At 44.2% G+C, this 22,349-nt stretch overlaps 1 protein-coding gene across 3 annotated transcripts in view; it reads left to right on the forward strand.

The window, feature by feature from the left end:
* Positions 1–22,349, forward strand: part of LOC110498104 (protein bicaudal D homolog 1-like) — a 78,963-nt gene that overhangs the window by 31,429 nt on the left and 25,185 nt on the right. For all 3 annotated transcript variants that reach the window (XM_036957505.1, XM_036957511.1, XM_036957497.1), the window contains exon 2: positions 16,047–16,259. In XM_036957505.1, the coding sequence (XP_036813400.1) occupies positions 16,047–16,259 (213 nt within the window). The remainder of the gene's footprint in view (positions 1–16,046; positions 16,260–22,349) is intronic.

A 22,349-nucleotide genomic window follows, 5' to 3' on the forward strand; every position in this document is an offset into this window, starting at 1 on the left:
TATGCTGTCATTTTGAACCACTTCTTGTATAATAGATTTTATCTCAGTAAGACCGTAAGGTTAGATGAGATGCAATGCTTATCCTACCTGCTGACTTGTTTGTCACATATGTGATGTGTGGAAGAGTTAATGCCACTCCACTTAATCTCACACAGGGCAGTGAGCTGTTAAGGGCCAGTTTGCAAACCATCTGTTCTCAGCTGGAGAGGGAAGGAGATGAGAGATGAGGAGAGGGAAGGAGAGGAGAGATGAGGACAGGGAAGTAGAGGAGAGATGAGGACAGGGAAGGAGAGGAGAGATGAGGAGAGGAGAGATGAGGAGAGAAGAGGGAAGGGGAGGAGATATGAGGAGAGGGAAGGAGAGGAGAGATGAGGAGAGGGAAGGAGAGGAGAGAAGAGGGAAGGGGAGGAGAGGGAAGGAGAGGAGAGAGAAGGAGAGGAGAGATGAGGAGAGGGAAGGAGAGGAGAGATGAGGAGAGGGAAGGAGAGATGAGGGAAGGGGAGGAGATATGAGGAGAGGAAAGATAAGGAGAGATGAGGGAAGGCGGGGAGAGATGAGAAAAGGAGAGGGAAGGGGAGGGGATATGAGGAGAGGAAATGGAAGGAGAGGAGAGATGAGGAGAGGAGGAGATATGAGGAGAAGAGAGGAGATATGAGGAGAGGAGGGGAGAGATGAGGAGAGTAGAGGATACATACAGAATGAGCCTTAATAGGTGATGGGCATTCTGGGCTCTGGTCCAAGCGTCCCTCTTATCAGTGGTGGAATGATGACTGGGGGCCAGATGTAATTGCTTCAAAAGGACAAGCTAAACATTGGCTTTCTCCTGGCTGACCTTTAGAATGAACACAGCGTGTGGACAGACCACACACAACCAGAGATGGGAGGGAAAGCACTAGACTGGATAGGATACTATTGTTGGTTGTTGTGTCTGGTACGGTTTTGGTACCACCCACACACACACAGTTAGTCATCATAATACCGGCTCACAAATCGGCAAATGTGTGGTATAAATATGCACACACACACGCACATACACACGTGCACACCCAATCCTTATGATACCATTCATATTATTATTCCAAGATGGCGTAGCAGTGAAGACGTGTTTGTTTTGTCCTCTCGTGTACTTTAGTATTTTTTCGTATTTTTTGTATATATATTTCAATTTATTTTCAATCTCTTCTCTATTTTTTATTCGATTATACCTTCCGGTAACCTGCTTCACCCAATGTGATACGGAATCGCTATTATTTTCAATTTTAGAACACATTCAAGAATCTCCAGAAGCTAATTAGCTACAAGCTATTTAGTCATTGTTGGCCACTGCTAGTGGCTTTTACCTTCTACACAGATACCAGCCCTGTTTTTAGCCTGGACAATACTCGCCTGTCTACCAATATCGCTTGTTTACCAATATCGGACTGTCTCTCCACAACAACGCCGGACTCCTGCCGTAATCCCTGGACCACTACTTCTGATCTTCACAGCTAGCTTGCAGCTAGCTAGCTAGCTCACAGCTTGCTCACAGCTAGCTTTCACTCACCGTGGCACCTAGTACCGAAGCTATTCCCTTAGGCCCACCTCCCGGCCTACTCAGCTGTTCACCCGAACCCCACTCATACACGGCTAGAGCCCAAAACTCCACCGGATCCTTGCTGTAAACTCTGGACGTTGGCACCGGATCACCGCTGCTACCGATTGGATATAGTGGCTAACGCCACTGCCACGAAGCTAGCACCAGTTAGCCGTGAGCCAGGCACATCTCCCGGCTAGCAAACTAAATTCCACAATACCTCTTTCGCCATCTGGCTTGGAATCTCTGTCGACACGGCGCCCAGCCGCACCACCACGACTGGTCTGCCGACGAATACTCCATCCGCTGTGCCTTCATCCGGCCTCCGTCGGAGCAGACGCTACTAACTTTAAACGCTGTGTCGCTAGCGTAGTGGGGCTCCCCTGTTCCATCTACTGCTGCCCCCTGGACACTATGATCACTTGGCTACATAGCTGATGCCTACTGGACTGTCCATTAATCACGGTACTCCATTCTGCTTACTTATTTTTTATCTGTCGGCCCCAGCCGCGAACTCAGGCTCTGTGTGTAGTTAATCCGACCCTCTCTGCCTAGTCATCGCCATTTTACCAGCTGTTGTTGTGTTAGCTGATTAGCTGTTGCTCTCCCAATCAACACCTGTGATTACTTTATGCCTCGCTGTATGTCTCTCTCAAATGTTAATATGCCTTGTATACTGTTGTTCAGGTTAGCCATCCCTGATGTCCTTGCTGTGTCTGAATCCTGGCTTAGGAAGGCCACCAAAAATTTGGAGATTTCCATACCCAACTATAACATTTTCCGTCAAGATAGAACTGCCAAAGGGGGAGGAGTTGCAGTCTACTGCAGAGATAGCCCATCTAGCTTCAGAGTTGGTTCTGTTAGGTGACCTAAACTGGGAAATGCTTAACACCCCGGCAGTCCTACAATCTAAGCTAGATGCCCTCAATCTCACACAAATCATCAAGGAACCCACAAGGTACAACCCTAAATCTGTAAACAAGGGCACCCTCATAGACGTTATCCTGACCAACTGGCCCTCCAAATACACCTCCGCTGTCTTCAATCAGGATCTCAGCGATCACTGCCTCATTGCCTGTATCCGCTACGGGTCCACAGTCAAACGACCCGCCTTATCACTGTCATACGCTCCCTAAAACACTTCTGTGAGCAGGCCTTTCTAATCGACCTGGCCCGGGTTTTCTGGAAGGATATTGATCTCATCCCGTCAGTTGAGGATGCCTGGTCATTCTTTAAAAGTAACTTCCTCACGATCTTAGATAAGCATGCTCCGTTCAAAAAATGCAGAACTAAGAACAGATTTAGCCCCTGGTTCACTCCAGACGTGACTGCCCTCGACCAGCACAAAAATATTCTGTGGGGGACTGCAATAGCATCGAATAGTCCCCGCGATATGCAACTGTTCAGGGAAGTCAGGAACCAATACACGCAGTCAGTCAGGAAAGCAAAGGCCAGCTTTTTCAAGCAGAAATGTGCATTCTGTAGCTCTAACTCCAAAAAGTTCTGGGACACTGTAAAGTCCATGGAGAACAAGAGCACCTCCTCCCAGCTGCCCACTGCACTGAGGCTTGGTAATACGGTCACCACCGGTAAATCCATGATAATCGAAAACTTCAACAAGGATTTCTCAACAGCTGGCCATGCCTTCCTCCTGGCTACTCCAACCTCGGCCAACAGCTCCACCCCCCACCCCCCGCAGCTACTCGCCCAAGCCTCCCCAGCTTCTCCTTTACCCAAATCCAGATAGCAGATGTTCTGAAAGACCTGCAAAACCTGGACCTGTACAAATCAGCTGGGCTTGACAATCTGGACCCTCTATTTCTGAAACTCTCCGCCGCCATTGTCGCAACCCCTATTACCAGCCTGTTCAACCTCTCTTTCATATCGTCTGAGATCCCCAAGGACTGGAAAGCTGCCACGGTCATCCCCCTCTTCAAGGGGGGAGACACCCTGGACCCAAACTGTTACAGACCTATATCCATCCTGCCCTGCCTATCTAAGGTATTCGAAAGCCAAGTCAACAAACAGATCACTGACCATCTCGAATCCCACCGTACCTTCTCCGCTATGCAATCTGGTTTCCGAGCCAGTCACGGATGCACCTCAGCCACGCTAAAGGTACTAAACGATATCATAAACGCCATCCATAAAAGACAGTACTGTGCAGCTGTCTTCATCGACCTGGCCAAGGCTTTCGACTCTGTCAATCACCATATTCTTATCGGCAGACTCAGTAGCCTCAGATTTTCTAATGACTGCCTTGCCTGGTTCTCCAACTACTTTGCAAACAGAGTTCAGTGTGTCAAATCGAAGGGCATGTTGTCCGGTCCTCTGGCAGTCTCAATGGGGGTGCCACAAGGTTCAATTCTCGGGCCGACTCTTTTCTCTGTATATATCAATGATGTTGCTCTTGCTGCGGGCGATTCCCTGATCCACCTCTACGCAGACGACACCATTCTGTATACTTCTGGCCCTTCCTTGGACACTGTGCTATCTAACGTCCAAACGAGCTTTAATGCCATACAACTTTAGCATGACCACCCTGGATGGTTCCGACCTAGAATATGTGGACATCTATAAGTACCTAGGTGTCTGGCTAGACTGTAAACTATCCTTCCAGACTCATATCAAACATCTCCAATCCATAATCAAATCTAGAATCGGCTTTCTATTTCGCAACAAAGCCTCCTTCACTCACGCCGCCAAACTTACCCTAGTACAGCTGACTATCCTACCGATCCTCGACCTCGGCGATGTCATCTACAAAATGACTTCCAATACTCTACTCAGCAAACTGGATGCAGTTTTTCACAGTGCCATCCGCTTTGTTACTAAAGCACCTTATACCACCCACCACTGCGACCTGTATGCTCTAGTCTGCTGGCCCTCGCTACATATTCATCGCCAGACCCACTGGCTCCAGGTCATCTACAAGTCCATACTAGGTAAAGCTACGCCTTATCTCAGTTCACTGGTCACGATGGCAACACCCACCCGTAGCACGCGCTCCAGCAGGTGTATCTCACTGATCATCCCTAAAGCCAACACCTCATTTGGCCGCCTTTCCTTCCAGTTCTCTGCTGCCTGTGACTGGAACGAATTGCAAAAATCGTTGAAGTTGGAGACTTTTATCTCCCTCACCAACTTTAAACATCTGCTATCTGAGCAGCTAACCGATCGCTGCAGCTGTACATAGTCCATCGGTAAAAAGCCCACCCAATTTACCTACCTCATCCCCATACTGTTTTTATTTATTTACTTTTCTGCTCTTTTGCACACCAGTATCTCTACCTGCACATGACCATCTGATCATTTATCACTCCAGTGTTAATCTGCTAAATTGTAATTATTTGCCTACCTCCTCATGCCTTTTGCACAAAATGTAGTATATAGACTCTTCTTAAAAACATATTTTTTTTTGCTACTGTGTTATTGACTTGTTTATTGTTTACTCCATCTGTGTTGCTGTCTGTTCACACTTCTATGCTTTATCTTGGCCAGGTCTCAGTTGTAAATGAGAACTTGTTCTCAACTAGCCTACCTGGTTAAATAAAGGTGAAATAAAAAAATAAATAAAACATATCACACACACAGAATTCCTGAATCAGTAAGAGCTCTCAGTGGGCCTGGCAATTTAAACAAAGGTGCAGCAGTAACATGCCTCTGCTCTCAGCCTTGTAATAAACATACTTACTGATTTAGATGGAGATTTTGGTCCATTTTACACTCTCACACACACACACACACACACACACACACACACACACACACACACACACACACACACACACACACACACACATCAGTGCAGCAGCTTTAGAGTTGGCAAGCATCATGTGGGGAGGCAGAGTGCTGAGAGCTCTTCCCTTGTGTGTTACAAGGGGACATAGAATGCTGTCGTCTACAAGCTCCTGTTATTCTGAACTATGCCCCCCCCAAGACTTTTGTTTGTACTTATTTTGGTCCAATAGAATGAGTGAAAATAAGCCACGTCATGTATATTTATATTTCCTGTTTTTGACTGACCGGAGCCTAATGTATCCCATTCTGCCCTCTGACTAATGCTGCCTGAATGATGCCTGTTCATTTATGGGATTTTGACTGTTTCAGTCTGGCAACCTGGCAGAGCAAAGGGAACAAACATTTTCACAATGTAAAGATATTGTTATTTAAACCTAATAGACGATATACAGCAGGCTGCCCTACTTTGTGTTGGATGATTAATACTAATGAGTGGGAAATGTGCAAGTACTGAAGGAGCATTATACATCTAATTACATCGCTCAGATGTTCCATTGCTGTGCACATACACTCAGACATTCACAGACAGACACACATTCATACACAGACAGACACACACACGCAAAGCTCTCCTGAGCTTTTTAAGATGACGCCGAAGAGGATGGCTGAGGTTTTACATGCCCGTAACCAATTGCGCTATTTTGTTCGTTTTTTTTAGTTGTTTGTAACTTATTTTGTACATAATGTTGCTACTACCGTCTCTTATGAACGAAAATAAGAGGATGCAGATCGGGCTGCCTTTTGTCAATCCGTAGGCGAGCGAGGAAACTCCCACTGCCATCAATTCTACTTGCTAACATGCAATCGTTGGAAAATAAAATTGATGACCTTCGATTACGATTATCCTACCAACGGGACATTAAGAACTGTAATATCTTATGTTTCACCGAGTCGTGGCTGAACGACAACATTTTCAATGCACCGGCAGAACAGAGAAGCTATGTCTGGTAAGACGAGGGCTGGGGTTGTGTGTCTTTGTGTCAATAACATCTGGTTTGCGATGTCTAATATTAAAGAATTCTCGAGGTATTGCTCGCCTGAGGTAGAGTACCTTATGATACGCTGTAGACCACATTATCTACCAAGAGATTTCTCATCTATATTATTCATAGCCATCTATTTACCACCACAGACCGATGCTGGCACTAAGGTCGCACTCAACCAACTCTATAAGGCCATAAGCAAACAAGAAAATGCTCACCCAGAAGCGGCACTCCTAGTGGCCGGGGACTTTAATTCAGGCACACTTAAATCAGTTTTACCAAATTTTTACCAGCATGTCACATGTGCAACCAGAGGGAAAAAAACTCTAGACCACCTTTACTCCACACACAGAGATGCATACAGAGCTCTCCCCCACCCTCCATTTGGGAAATCTGACCATAATTCTATCCTCCTGATTCCTGCGTACAAGCAAAAACTAAAGCAGGAAGTACCAGTGACTCGCTCAGTATGGAGTGGTCAGATAATGCAGATGCTATGCTACAGAACTGTTTTGCTAGCACAGACTGGAATATGTTCCGGGATTCATCCAATGGCATTGAGGAGAATACTACCTCAGTCATCGGCTCAATAAGTGCATCGACGACGTTGTTCCTACAGTGACCGTACGTACATATCCCAACCAGAAGCCATGGATTACAGGCAAGGTTATGCTGATCCTCAACACGGGGGCCCCTCAAGGGTGCGTGCTTAGTCCCCTCCTGTACTGTCTGTTCACCCACGACTGCCTGGCCAAGCAAGACTCCAACACCATCGTTAAGTTTGCTGATGACACAACAGCCTGATCACTGATGACGTAGAAACAGCCTATAGGGAGGAGGTCAGAAACCTGACAGTGTGATGCCAGGACAACAACCTGACAGTGTGGGTCCCCCTGCTCAAGCCAGCTTGCCTATTGTCGTTGTAGCCCATCCCAGCCTTGTGAAGGTCTACAATTTTATCCCTGATGTCCTTACACAGCTGTCTGGTCTTGGCCATTGTGGAGAGGTTGGAGTCTGTTTGATTGAGTGTGTGGACAGGTGTCTTTTATACAGGTAACGAGTTCAAACACGTGCAGTTAATACAGGTAATGAGTGGAGAACAGGAGGGCTTCTTAAAGAAAAACAAACAGGTCTGTGAGAGCCGGAATTCTTACTGGTTGTTAGGTGATCAAATACTTATTGCATGCAATGAAATGCAAATTAATTACTTAAAAATCATACAATGTGATTATCTGGATTTTTTTATTTTAGATTCCGTCTCTCACAGTTGAAGTGTACCTATGATAAAAATGACAGACCTCTACATGCCTTGTAAGTAGGAAACACTGCCGATTTTGCAGGTTATCACATACTTGTTCTCCCCACTGTATATACTAGGCTATGTCAGAGGAAGGCCCACAAAATTGTCAAAGACTCCTTAACTTCTTATGGTATAGGGGGCAGCATTTTAACTTTTGGATAAATAGCATGCCTAATTTCAACTTCCTGCTACTCATGCCAAGAATATAAGATATGCATATTATTAGTAGATTTGGATAGAAAACACTCTGAATTTCACGTTCTGACCATAGTTCTGTTATTTTATTCTTTGTTTTAGTATGGTCAGGGCGTGAGTTGGGGTGGGCAGTCTATGTTTGTTTTTCTATGTTGGTAGTTGTGTTCGGCCTAGTATGGTTCTCAATCAGAGGCAGGTGTCGTTAGTTGTCTCTGATTGAGAATCATACTTAGGTAGCCTGGGTTTCAATTTTGGTTTGTTTCCGTGTGAGTGTTCGTGCCACACGGTACTGTTTCGGTTTTGTAAATTCACGTTGGTGTTTATTGTTTAGTGTTCTGAGTTTGAATTAAATCATCATGAACACTTACCACGCTGCACTTTGGTCCTCCTCTCTTTCTCCCAAAGACAACCGTTACACTGAAGTTTCTAAAACTGTTTGAATCATGTCTGTGAGTATGACAGAACTTATGTAGCAGGCAAAACCCCGAGGACTAACCGTTCAGAATTTGTTTTTTTGAGGTCTCTGTCTGTTCACTTGTTTTCAGTTCCTACCGCTTCCACTGGATGTTACCAGTCTTTGGAATTTGGTTGAGGTTATTCCTTTGTGCAATGAAGTAGGGCCAACTAGGAACTGGGTAACACAGTTGAGAGATGGCCAAGACTTGAAAAGTAGCGTTAGTTTCCTCTCAGACCCGTCTTCAATTTGATCGATTTATTAATGTTTAAAAATACCTAAAGTTGTATTACAAAAGTAGTTTGAAATATTTTGGCAAAGTTTTTAGGCAACTTTTGAAATATTTTGTTGTGACATTGCGCATTTTGGAAGCTGTTTTTTTTTCTTGATCAAATGCCCCAAATTGACATTTTGGATATATATATATATATATATATATATATATATATGGATGGAATTAATTGAACAAAAGGACCAATTGTGAAGTTTATGGGACATATTGGAGTGCCAACAAAAGAAGCTCGTCAAAGGTAAGGCATGTGTTATATTTTATTTCTGCATTTTGTGTAGCGCCTGCAGGGTTGAAATATGCTACCCTCTTTGTTTACTGTTGTGCTATCAGAAAATAGCTTCTTATGCTTTCACCGAAAAGCCTTTTTAAAATATGACATGTTGGCTGGATTCAAAACAAGTGTAGCTTTAATTGAGTGTCTTACATGTGTGATTTAATGAGTTTGATTTTTATATCAATTTATTTGAATTTTCCGCACTGCATTTACCCTGGTTTTTGGCCAAGTGGGACGCAAACGTCCCTTATACCATAAGAAGTTAACAGCTTCTTCTCATGTCACACCCTGATCTGTTTCACCTGTCTTTGTGATTGTCTCCACCCCCCTCCAGGAGTCGTCCATCTTCCCCATTATCCCCTGTGTATTTATACCTGTGTTCTTTGTTTGTTTGTCGACAGTTCATCTTGTTTGTCAAGTCAACCAGCATTTTTTTTTCAGCTCCTGCTTTTGCCAGTCTCTCTCTTTCTCGCCCTCCTGGTTTAGACCCTTGCCTGTCCTGACTCTGAGCCTACCTGCCTGACCACTCTGCCTGCCCCTGAGCCTGCCTGCCATCCGGTACCGTTGCCCCAACTCTGGTTTACTGACCCCTGCCTTCCTTGACCTGCTCCTGTTGGAATATTAAACCATTAATTCAACGTTGTCTGCATCTGGGTCTTACCTTCATAACTGATACCTCAAGACATAAGACTGCTAAACAATTAATCAAATGGCCACCAGCACTATTTACATTAACCACCCCCCCCCCCCCCCCTTATATATAGCCTCATTGTTGTTATTTTATTGTTACTTTTCTTACCTCTTTTTCTTGCTCTGCATTGTTAAGGGCTTGTAAGTAAGCATTTTCACTGTAAGGCTGGATTCGGCATATGTGACAAATCAAATTTGATATGATTTGAAAATGGCTGTGCAGCGACGCTCCCCATCCAACCTGGCAGAGCTTGAGAGGATCTTCAGAGAAGAATGGGGAAAAACTCTCCAAATACAGGTGTGCCAAGCTTGTAGCGTCATACCCAAGAAGACTGGAGGCTGTAATCACTGCCAAAGGTGCTTCAACAAAGTACTAAGTGAAGGGTCTGAATACATTTTTAGATTTTATGATTTTGCAAAAAAAATCTACAAACCTGTTTTTTTTCTTAGTCATTATGGGGTGTTGTGTGTAGATTGGGGAGAAGAAAAAAACAATTTGACACATTAGAATAATGCTGTAATGTAACAAAATGTGGAAAAAGTCAAGCGGTCTGAATACTTCCCGAATGCACTGTATTTATAAAAAGTCCAAACTAAGTGAAATAAATAAGTCATAGCTAATCTACATAGTCCACTGATCTATCCACTATGACCCAACCTACCTTTGACCTTAATCTTAAATTCACCTCTCTTACATTGAAACTTGGATTCCAAGTTTCTTTTCCATTTAAGCAATCAGGTGTTTGTTGAAAAGTCTTGGTTTTTATCATTTGTGTTGCATACTATCACAAGTGAGGTCCAAGAGGGCTCTACCGTGGAGGTGAGGTTGGAGATGAATCACTGTTACACCGAAGTAGTTCAGTGTCCTGCCTGCTGAGCTCCCTGGGTCTAAAAATGGCACAGAGCTGTCCCACGACTCCCAAACAGGGTATGTCGCAGGGGGGAAGGATTTCAGGGTAGCAAACCACTCCACAACACCAGACTACACAACATACCAGTCAACCGTCCCGTGTCGACCAGAGAACTGTCTGCTCCTCATCCTATGCCTGAGGGATGAATATCTATAGAAAGGGCTTTCTTTGTGTGGCTTCTATCGCAGATGGACCAGAATGCCTCAGGGTGGAATCCACAATGTAGTATACAACTATAATCAGTATAAAACACTGGGCTGGACCCCGCTTGTTAATCACATATCACCCCAGGATATGACAAAACTTTAAACATCCTCCCATCCACCATGTTTAATGTGACATAAGACAATCTTGTTATTCTGTGATAGCAGTGCACCTTATATTTTTGTTGACCTTCATATACAGTTACAGTACAGACGTGGAGTTATTTTAAGCCGTGCATCAGAGGAGGATGCCTCATGTAACAGGGAGCCAGAGCACGTTTTCCTCATGTGTTTGAGCTGTGTTACAGGTGTGATGTGTTCTGTAGAGAATAACAGGAAGCAGATGGAGAGAACAGGCTTTGAGGTCGCCTAGCTTCCCTTTGTTCGAAAACCATCTGCCACTCCCACTATGCATCCAAGATCCCCTATCTCTATGGATGAGCAGCACTGACTCTGAATCACAGGCAGCCTCCACTGTCTGTTCTCCCTCCATCCTCCAGAGTGGGGCCAGGGGGAGAGAGGCCTCAGAGTGGGGCCCAAGCCAAGCTCCTGCTCCAGGGACCCAGCTGGACTCTCGAGGGGCCTGTGGAGCCTGGCCCTCCTGCCTGTCTGGATATTAACAGGCTTTCATCTAAAAGCAACAATGCCAGCTCTTTCACTCTGGTTGAGCGACAAATTAATCACATCTTTTGTTCTAGGGACTACGGGGCCTCCCACCTAATCACTTACAGAATCACTCTGTGGTGTTGCACTGGGAGGAGAGGACACACAAGGGACATCTGAAACAAGATAGCGAGAGAGAGCGCTCCTCACATCAATGCATGTTTTTGTAGTGGACAGACAGAAGCTCCTTAGTGACTGTTTGTGTGTGCAATTAAAGATTGATTACTCTCTTGTGTGTTTATATGTGTAGTTCCTATGCAAACGTGATTAGCACTAGAAAAATAGAAGGCAAGAGAAACACTGTGCACAGCTGCGTTTGTTCACATGCTGTTGGTACATGTGTGAATAGACAAAGGTGACTTACACTGCAGTCAATGTCAACATATTGAAAACACATTCTAGATGTGACGTAGCTTTAACCTGCTTTAACCCAATCCTCTCCTGTCCCATGGGCCGGTTGCTCACTCGCTGACTGTAAACATTGAATAATTGAATGGTGTGACAATCTGTGTCATATGGGGCAGTTTGTGGTTGATTGACCATGATGACCGTGACCGAGGCTTTGCATTACAGTTATTCAGTAGTCATGACTGGTTGAGCTCTCTTTCTATTGTCTGTGTGTGTGTGGGTGTCCAGTTGGAACATTGGTGTGCTGTGTTGTTTCAGTGGAGATGGGATGGGGATCAGCTGTCAGTGTCTGTGTGTGACGCAGGAGGTGGCCAGCGGTCAATGGAAGGATGGTTATTGTATACATCTTCTGCTGCTAAATCTCCTTATCTCGTTCACACACACACACACACACACACACAAACACATGCACACACAGATAAGTAATGCTATACATGTACTGACTCGATCCCCCTCCACACACAAATTAACAGCCAAACCCCACCAACCATGAAAGCTGGTCAAACCTGAAAACGTAATAACTAAATCATCAGATTGTATGTACATCCACTTTTTGTTGGGGAGCTTTAACTTCATTCACATTAAGCTCTCCATTTCAGCGGAGCCCTTGCTTGTATTCTGTATTGATCTCCTTCCTGTATTAAGATCTGCTCTGGAGCAGAAGGGATTTAACAATGACAAATTACCCCTATCTACAAACACACCTCAAAATGCTGCATGCGGCTTATTCCACACTAATAAATTAATAAATTGTTATTAAACTGTGGTAGAAAAATGGTGCATTGAGAAAGAAGTCTATTGAAGGTAGTATGATCACAAGTAATAAAGGCTCGTTCGTATCTTATCAATGAGTCATCCTTCTGCTCAAATGTTGTGGACATGATGATGATAAGGTGGGAACAGTGTTCCTGAGTTATTCATTCACCAATCAGAGAGAACCTTTCTCAAGCTCTCTGGGAGAATCATTCAGCTGGGTTTGTTTTTGAGGGAGTGTGGTGCTGAGAATATTACATCTGAGAGGACACAGCTCTCTGTCCAGACCTCTCCCACTGGGCAAAAAGTGGTTGAATCAACATTGTTTCCATGTCATTTCAACAAAAAAACGTAATGTGATTATGTTGAATCAACATGGAATACTGATAGGATTTGCAAAAAGTTATCAATGTAAGGGTCTTTTTTCATGTAACTTTTAACCTAAAACCAATGATATGGTGACATTTTTGTTGATTTCACATTAGTTGAAAATTCAACCAAATCAAAACTAGACGTTGAACAGACGTGTCTCTCAGACATGCACCAGAAGCATTTTCACATAGCAAAATGATTATTGGACAAAATTATTGACTTTTATGTTATATCAGTATTATACAATAAAGAAATATTGTAAAATTAACATATACATTTCTCATGAAAAAGTCCTAATAAAAAAAGACACAGCACAATTTGACAGTTAAATTCAAATCTGAGCTCTGAGCCTCACGTCCCTCTGCAAACTGACTAGACTGCCTTTTTCTTCTTCTAGCAGATGCTGGCTGTATTGGGAGATAAACAGCCTTATTTGGCGTGACCAGCGCTCCCAGTACAGCATACGGATGCTGAAATCATATACACTCATTGTACAAAACATTATGAACACCTGCTCTTTCCATGACATAGACTGACCAGGTGAAGCTATGATCCCTTATTGATGTCACTTGATAAATCATCTTCAATCAGTGTAGATGAAGGTGAGGAAACAGGTTAAAGAAGGATTTTTAAGCCTTGAGACAATTTAGACATGGATTGTGTATGCGTGCCTTTCAGAGGGTGAATGGGTAAGACAAAAGATTTAAGTGCCTTTGAGCGGGGTAGGCGTACCGGTCTGTGTCAAGAACTGCAACGCTGCTGAGTTTTTCACCCTCATCAGTTTCCCGTGTATAGCAAGAATGGTATATATCGTGTGGGTTAGCTAGACTCATATCCCTAAGCATGTGTGCCAAATTTCATCACTCTGAGTCAAACAGACCAAGAGATAAACATATGCCTGTTATAGCTCCACCGTGAGGTCGATATGAATGTTCTTGAATATGTTGAGTCTTGGCAGTGTTTGCAACATGTGGACCAAATTTTCTGATTGCATTTATGTGCCAGACCACACCCAAGTGAATGTTTATTGGTCAATAAATTAACATGTTTTAGGTACTGGTGTAGAACATGTTTTAGGTACTGGTGTGGGGGACATTTATTTGAACATATACACAGACGGATATGATGGCGGCAGGTAGCCTAGCAGTCAGAACATTGGGCCAGTAACCGAAAGGTTGCTAGTTGGAATCTTTGTGCCGACAAGCTGAAAAATCTGTCACTGTGACCTTGAGCAAGGAACTTAACCCTAATTGTTCCAGTGTTGCCGTTGAAAATCGCATTGATTGTACTCCATAAATGATGGTGTCTTGTTTTAGGGTAATCCCTTAATTCATGTGTGGAACTCATTCCACGGAGGGCTGAGGGTCTTCGGGGCTTCCTCCGCTGTACTTGATTGATGAATTACGGTCACTCATTAGTAAGTAACTCCCCTCACCTGGTTGTCTAGGTCTCAATTGAAAAAAAACAACAACAAAAAAACAGCAGAAATGAGGCCCTCCATGGCATGAGTTTGACACCCCTGACTTAATTGATTTCCTTCTCTGGCATGAGGTCTCTTCATGTACTAACTCCCATCCCAGGCATGGTCTGACTAAGACCTTTTGGTTGATATGGCAGTATGAGATATTTGGTGAGCCATTGAGTGTTGCAGAAGCTAAGAAAGAGTGTGTGTGCGTGTGTGTGGCTTTTTTAAATACTTTTATAAGTAGACAACCAAGTACAATCTGATTTAATTGCATACTCTAATCTTCTGCACTTGACCTGGCATTACATAGAACCTTTATATACTGAAAAATAAATAAATGCAACGTGCAACAATTTCAATTACAGTTCATATGAGGAAATCAGTCAATTGAAATACATTCGTTAGACCCCAATCTATGGACATGACTGGGCAGGGGTGCAGCCATGTTGGGCCTGGGAGGGCATAGGCTCACTTACTTGGCAGCCAGACCCACCCACTGGGGAGCCAGGCCCGGTCAGTTAGACTGAGTTTTTCTACAAAAGGGCTTTATTACAGCCAGAAATACTCCTCACCCTTCCTCAGAAGCACCAAGCCCTCCTCCCCCACCCGTCCTCAGAAGCACCAAGCCCCCTTCCCCCCACCCGCCCTCAGACGATCCCACAGGTGAAGAAGCCGGGGCTGGTCTGCAGTTGTGAGGCCGGTTGGACGTACTGCCAAATCTAAAATCTGGAGGCAGATTATGGTAGAGAAATTAACATTCTCTGGCAACAGCTCTGGTGGACATTCCTGCAGTCAGCATGCCAATTGCACGCTCCATCAAAACTTGAGACATCTGTGACATTGTGTTGTGTGACAAAAACTGCACATTTTAAAGTGGCCTTTTATTGTCCCCAGCACAAGGTGCACCAGTGTAATGATCATGCTGTTTAATCAACTTCTTTATATGCCACACCTGTCAGGTGGATGGATTATTTTGGCAAAGGAGAAATGCTCACTAACAGGGATGTAAAGAAATTCGTACACAAATTTTGAGATAAATAAGATCTTTGTGCATATGGAAAATATCAAGGATTTTTTATTTCAACTCATGAAACATGGTACTTTACACATCGTATATATATTTTTGTTCAGTGTGTTTTTCATAAGGCCAGGTAATCCTGTTTCAGTCTGTTTCCTTTCGTTTGGTACCTAATGAATACAACCTTGGTGCTGTAGCTTTTACAGGTGTGAATAGGAGCCACCTTTCCAACATGGCAGGTATCCAGGGGTAATTGCATTGTCAGCTTGGAGTCAGCTTGGAGCGCTGTGTGAAAACCTGTGTCAGGAGAATGGGAACACAGTGTCTATCGATCAGAGACAGGGGCTGAAATATCATTGCACAATACCCTTGAGGCGTTGGGAGGGACAACCTTGGAGCTTTGTGGGTGATAAGAAGGCACTTAGTGACCACGCTGGACATAGTCTCCTCCACAACCATATCCAAAGTGTATTAGATTTTTTGTTATTAGCTACTTCAGGGATGATGGTGTCAGATTATTACTACCTCTACCGTTGTGTACTTGAGCAAGGCATTTAACCCCAAAAATAGCTTTCTATCTACGGACGCTGTACCCTGGCTAACCCTCTGCCTCTTGAAGATACATTCCTTTCTAACCAAACAGACAAAGTACTGTATCTCATTCTGGTCTATTCCCTCTCTGCCTCCCCAGGCGTTTGGCCAGGCATACTCCAACCAGCGTAAGGTCGCGGAGGATGGCGAGATCAACGAGGAGTCGCTGCTGCAGGAGTCAGCATCAAAGGAGGCCTTCTACATGGGCCAGCTGCTGGAGCTGCAGACGGATTTGAAGCTGAGCCGCTCCGTGGCGTCCAACGCGTCCAACGAGAGCGAGAGGCTCAACGCCGTGCTTCAGGAGCACAAAGAGGTAGAGACTTTTGTCCACTGATGTCACTCTCTCACACCTCTGACTAGTGTCATGCTGTAATACATTTTGAGCTGTAGTATTGTATTTGGTTCAAAAGTGTTGTTTTTTTTACAGAATAATTCGTATTCCTCTTTTTCTTTTTTTCACTTTTGGTCCAAAAACCGTGCTAAAGCTGTATTACACTTTTTCTGTTCCCATGAGTGTTACATATGCACTTTCAGGGTTTTTTGCAATACATTATTGTTAAAAATGTGATTGTTATAAAATATTGTTAAATTTAGTCATTCGGTGCACCCACAAATGAAAAAAAAACTGAGTGTTATGTAAAGAAATTAATAGTAAAATATGAATAAATGCATGATCTCAAATATTTAGGTTTTAGGTTTTTAGGTTTTATTTATTCACACCAAAGAAAAGAAGTGAAAGACAAAACAGTACAGATTTTTTAAAAACGGGTAAAAATGGTGTGCAGGTGAGGTTAGAAGCCCAAAATGGCAACAAAGAAAAGTTTGTTCAATCAGTTAAACAAAGCATATTAATTATAATTGTACATGATATACAATTGGTCTCAAATATTCAACATCTATGAGGTCAGAAGTTACATGATAATGATTTTTAAAAAATCACTTTTTACTGCAATCTATGTTAGGGAAATATAAACCATGTGAAATGTCTCTTATCGGCTGATCTTCTCTCTGCATTTTTTAGACAATAAAATAATGTCATTGTTTATTTTACATTACTGGTTGTATGTATGACTTTTCTCACTTAAACATGTTTTACAGGCGACTGCTTGTGCACCCATGTGAAAACTTGACTTTCAATCTTAAGTATTGAAATAAAATATAAAGTTTCTGATAATTCAACATTTTTATGGTTTTGTAGCAGTTGTATGATGTCACATCCTGTCAGGATGTCACATCCTGTCAGATCAGTATCGTCATGTGATTTCATCCAAAATTGTGACTTTTGTCGGTTGCACCAAACGATAATTATTAAGGACACTTTTCCAGACAAAAGTATTTAAAGTATTTAAAACCTTTCTGCATAAACTGTCTTACCCATATAGCAGTATAGCGGTATACACCTTCCAAAATCATGCTAGAATAATATTTGTTGACCGTTGTATTATGATTTAAGATGTTTTATTAACATTTATCTACATTACCTTTGCCTTCGGACGGTTGCTCCTAATCCCATTTTTTAAAACTTCAGGGCACCAAAAATAACACTTTTTTTCTTCACATTTAACCATAACTCTTTTAGAACTCGTATAAAAGAGAAAAGTCAAAGTTACATTATGTAGAATTTGTAAACATTAGTTCTTGACTTTGGAAAATATTTAATTCGGACACCAACATTTACACATCACGTCATTGACCCTTTTACATGTTTTCCTGTGTAAGCTACTGTGAATCCACAAAATGAGGTTATGTACTCAATTTAGCCTACAGCCTACTGTAATGTCACACATTGAGATATTATTTGTAGATTAACATGAGGTGCATCTTGCTACCCTGCTGATAGGGACCAGCTGTTTTGTGTCAAACTCTGTGTGAAGTACAGTAGCGGTCACAGGGTCAATCTAAAGGGCAGATAGGGGTCATGCAGAGAGTGACTGTGTGGAATCTGTGTGGAGTGTGTGTGCAAGCGTACGCGCCAGTGTTTGTGCGCTTGGTGCATGCCTGTGTGTGTGGGGGGGCCACGTACATGTGCTTGTCAGCAGAGGCAGAGGGGTTCAGGCCGGGGTCAGATGCCGCTGTGGACATGACCCCATTGTGGAGGGCAAATCCGGTGCTAAGCTAGGGAATAAGAAAAATGCCCTGAGCTCGGCACATGTGCATCCCTGAGTGAGCCAGGCTGCTCTCTCATCACACAGTGCAGGACAAACTGTGCCCTCCCAGCCCGGGGGTGGCAGCAGTTCATTCACTAGTTAGATTAGATGCTTCACACACTGTTGGCAGGAACCGCTGGGGTCCCACAGCCACTGTTTATGTCTGCTTCACTTGTCATTCCAAGCATTCCAAAAATGTGAGTTCAGTTATTGTGAATCAACTTTTTGTAAAATATCTACACTACCGTTCAAAAGTTTGGGGTCACTTAGAAATGTCTTGTTTTTGAAACAAAAGCACGTTTTTCGTCCATTAAAATAACATAACATTTATCAGAAATACAGTGTAGACATTGTTGTAATGTTGTAAATAACTATTGTAGCTGGAAACAGATTTTTTATGTAATATCTACATAGGCGTACATAGGCCCGTTATCAGCAACCATCACTCCTGTGTTCCAATGGCACATTGTGTTAGCTAATCCAAGGTTATCATTTTAAAAGGCTAATTGATCATTAGAAAACCATTTTGCAATTATGTTAGCAGAGCTGAAAACTGTGTGCTGATTAAAGAAGCAATAAAACTGTCCTTCTTTAGACTTGTTGAGTATCTGGAGCATCAGAATTTGATTACAGGCTCAAAATGGCCGGAAACTCTTCTGAAACTCGTCAGTCTAGTCTGTTTCTGAGAAATTAAGGCTATTCCATGCCTTAATTGCAAAGAAACTGAAGATCTCGTACAACTCTGTGTACTATGCGTGGAGGTGGTACCGGATAGACCGGACCGTGCAGGCGCACTGGAGCTCTTGAGCATCGAGCCTGCCCAACCCTACCTGGTTGCATGCTCCCAGGCGCCCTGCCAGTGCGGCAAGGTGTAATAGCCCGCACTGGGCTATGCAGGCGAACCGGAGACACCGAGCGCAAGGCTGGTGCCATGTAAGCCGGCCCAAGGAGACGCACTGGAGACCAGATGCGTAGAGCCGGCTTCATGACACTTGGCTCGATGCTCACTCTAGCCCGGCCGATACGCGGAGCTGATATGTACCGCACCGGGCTATGCACCCGCACTGGAGACACCGTGCGCTCCACAGCATAACACGGTGCCTGCCTGGTCTCTCCAGCCCCCCGGTAAGCACAGGAATATTGCGCAGGTCTTCTACCTGGCGTAGCCATACTCCCTGTGAGCCCCCCCCCCCCCCCCCCCAAGACATTTTTGGGGCTGACTCTCGGGCTTCCATCCGCGTCGCCGTGCTTCCTCCTCATACCAGCGCCTCTCTGCTTTCGCCGCCTCCAGTTCTTCTTTGGGGCGGCGATATTCTCCAGGCTGTGCCCAGGGTCCTTCTCCGTCCAATTCGTCCTCCCATGTCCATTCCTCCTCGCGCTGCTCCTACTGCCGCTTCTCCTGCTGCACCTTGGGGCGGCGACACTCCCCTGGTTTTGCCCAGGGTCCTCTCCCGTCGAGGATTTCTTCCCTAGTCCAGAAGTCTTTATCGCGCTGCTCCTGCTGCTGCCCGTTACCATGCCGCTTGGTCCTGTTGTGGTGGGTGATTCTGTAACGGTTTTCTTTAGGTGAAGGAGAGGCGTACCAAAATGCGGCGTGGTTATTTAGATACAGTGCCTTGCGAAAGTATTCGGCCCCCTTGAACTTTGCGACCTTTTGCCACATTTCAGGCTTCAAACATAAAGATATAAAACTGTATTTTTTTGTGAAGAATCAACAACAAGTGGGACACAATCATGAAGTGGAACGACATTTATTGGATATTTCAAACTTTTTTAACAAATCAAAAACTGAAAAATTGGGCGTGCAAAATTATTCAGCCCCTTTACTTTCAGTGCAGCAAACTCTCTCCAGAAGTTCAGTGAGGATCTCTGAATGATCCAATGTTGACCTAAATGACTAATGATGATAAATACAATCCACCTGTGTGTAATCAAGTCTCCATATAAATGCACCTGCACTGTGATAGTCTCAGAGGTCCGTCAAAAGCGCAGAGAGCATCATGAAGAACAAGGAACACACCAGGCAGGTCCGAGATACTGTTGTGAAGCCGGATTTGGATACCAAAAGATTTCCCAAGCTTTAAACATCCCAAGGAGCACTGTGCAAGCGATAATATTGAAATGGAAGGAGTATCAGACCACTGCAAATCTACCAAGACCTGGCCGTCCCTCTAAACTTTCAGCTCATACAAGGAGAAGACTGATCAGAGATGCAGCCAAGAGGCCCATGATCACTCTGGATGAACTGCAGAGATCTACAGCTGAGGTGGGAGACTCTGTCCATAGGACAACAATCAGTCGTATATTGCACAAATTTGGCCTTTATGGAAGAGTGGCAAGAAGAAAGCCATTTCTTAAAGATATCCATAAAAATGGTTGTTTAAAGTTTGCCACAAGCCACCTGGGAGACACACCAAACATGTGGAAGAAGGTGCTCTGGTCAGATGAAACCAAAATTGAACTTTTTGGCAACAATGCAAAACGTTATGTTTGGCGTAAAAGCAACACAGCTGAACACACCATCCCCACTGTCAAACATGGTGGTGGCAGCATCATGGTTTGGGCCTGCTTTTCTTCAGCAGGGACAGGGAAGATGGTTCAAATTGATGGGAAGATGGATGGAGCCAAATACAGGACCATTCTGGAAGAAAACCTGATGGAGTCTGCAAAAGACCTGAGACTGGGACAAAGATTTGTCTTCCAACAAGACAATGATCCAAAACATAAAGCAAAATCTACAATGGAATGGTTCAAAAATAAACATATCCAGGTGTTAGAATGGCCAAGTCAAAGTCCAGACCTGAATCCAATCGAGAATCTGTGGAAATAACTGAAAACTGCTGTTCACAAATGCTCTCTATCCAACCTCACTGAGCTTGAGCTGTTTTGCAAGGAGGAATGTGAAAAAATTTCAGTCTCTCGATGTGCAAAACTGATAGACATACCCCAAGCGACTTACAGCTGTAATCACAGCAAAAGGTGGCACTACAAAGTATTAACTTAAGGGGGCTGAATAATTTTGCACGCCCAATTTTTCAGTTTTTGATTTGTTAAAAAAGTTTGAAATATCCAATAAATGTCGTTCCACTTCATGATTGTGTCCCACTTGTTGTTGATTCTTCACAAAAAAATAGTTTTATATCTTTATGTTTGAAGCCTGAAATGTGGCAAAAGGTCGCAAAGTTCAAGGGGGCCGAATACTTTCGCAAGGCACTGTACATGTTTTATGACGATGAAAAACGAACAATACAAAAACAACAAACGTAACGTGAAAACCTAAACAGCCTTATCTGGTGCAAACAGAGACAGGAACAATCACCCACGAAACACTCAACGAATATGGCTGCCTAAATATGGTTCCCAATCAGAGACAATGATAAACACCTGCCTCTGATTGAGAACCACTCCAGACAGCCATAGACTATGCTAGAACACCCCACTAAGCCACAATCCCAATACCTACGAAAACCCCAAGACAAAACACACCACATAAATAAACCCATGTCACACCCTGGCCTGACCAAAATAATAAAGAAAACACAAAATACTAAGACCAGGGTGTGACAGAACCCCCCCCCCCCCCCCCCCCCCCCAAGGTGCGGACTCCCGGCCGCACACCTAAACCCATAGGGGAGGGTCCGGGTGGGCGTCTGTCCACGGTGGCGGCTCCGGCTTGGAACGTGGACCCCACTCTAACAAAGTCTTAGTCCATTTTCCTCGCGTCCTTAGATAGACGACACTCACCGCCGACCTTGGCCTAGTAGTCCTCACCAAAGGCCCCACCAGACTGAGGGGCAGCTCGGGACTGAGGGGTAGCTCGGGACTGAGGGGTAGCTCGGGACTGAGGGGTAGCTCGGCACTGAGGGGTAGCTCGGCACTGAGGGGTAGCTCGGCACTGAGGGGTAGCTCGGCACTGAGGGGTAGCCCAGTACTGAGAGGAAGCCCAGTACTGAGAGGAAGCTCAGGCAGGTAGTTGGCTCTGGCAGATCCTGGCTGGCTGGTGGTTCTGGCAGATCCTGGCTGACTGGCTGTTCCGGCAGATCCTGGCTGACTGGCGGATCCTGGCTGACTGGCGGATCCTGGCTGACTGGCGGATCTGGAAGATCCTGGCTGACTGGCGGATCTGGAAGATCAGGGCGTGACAGTGGCATAGTTTAAAGTGGCTAGTGATACATGTATTACATAAAGATGCAGTAGATTATATAGAGTACAGTATATACATACAGTATACATATGAGATGAGTAATGTAGGGTAT

Source organism: Oncorhynchus mykiss, chromosome 2 (assembly GCF_013265735.2).
Source record: "Oncorhynchus mykiss isolate Arlee chromosome 2, USDA_OmykA_1.1, whole genome shotgun sequence".
Classification (NCBI taxonomy): Eukaryota; Metazoa; Chordata; class Actinopteri; order Salmoniformes; family Salmonidae; genus Oncorhynchus; species Oncorhynchus mykiss.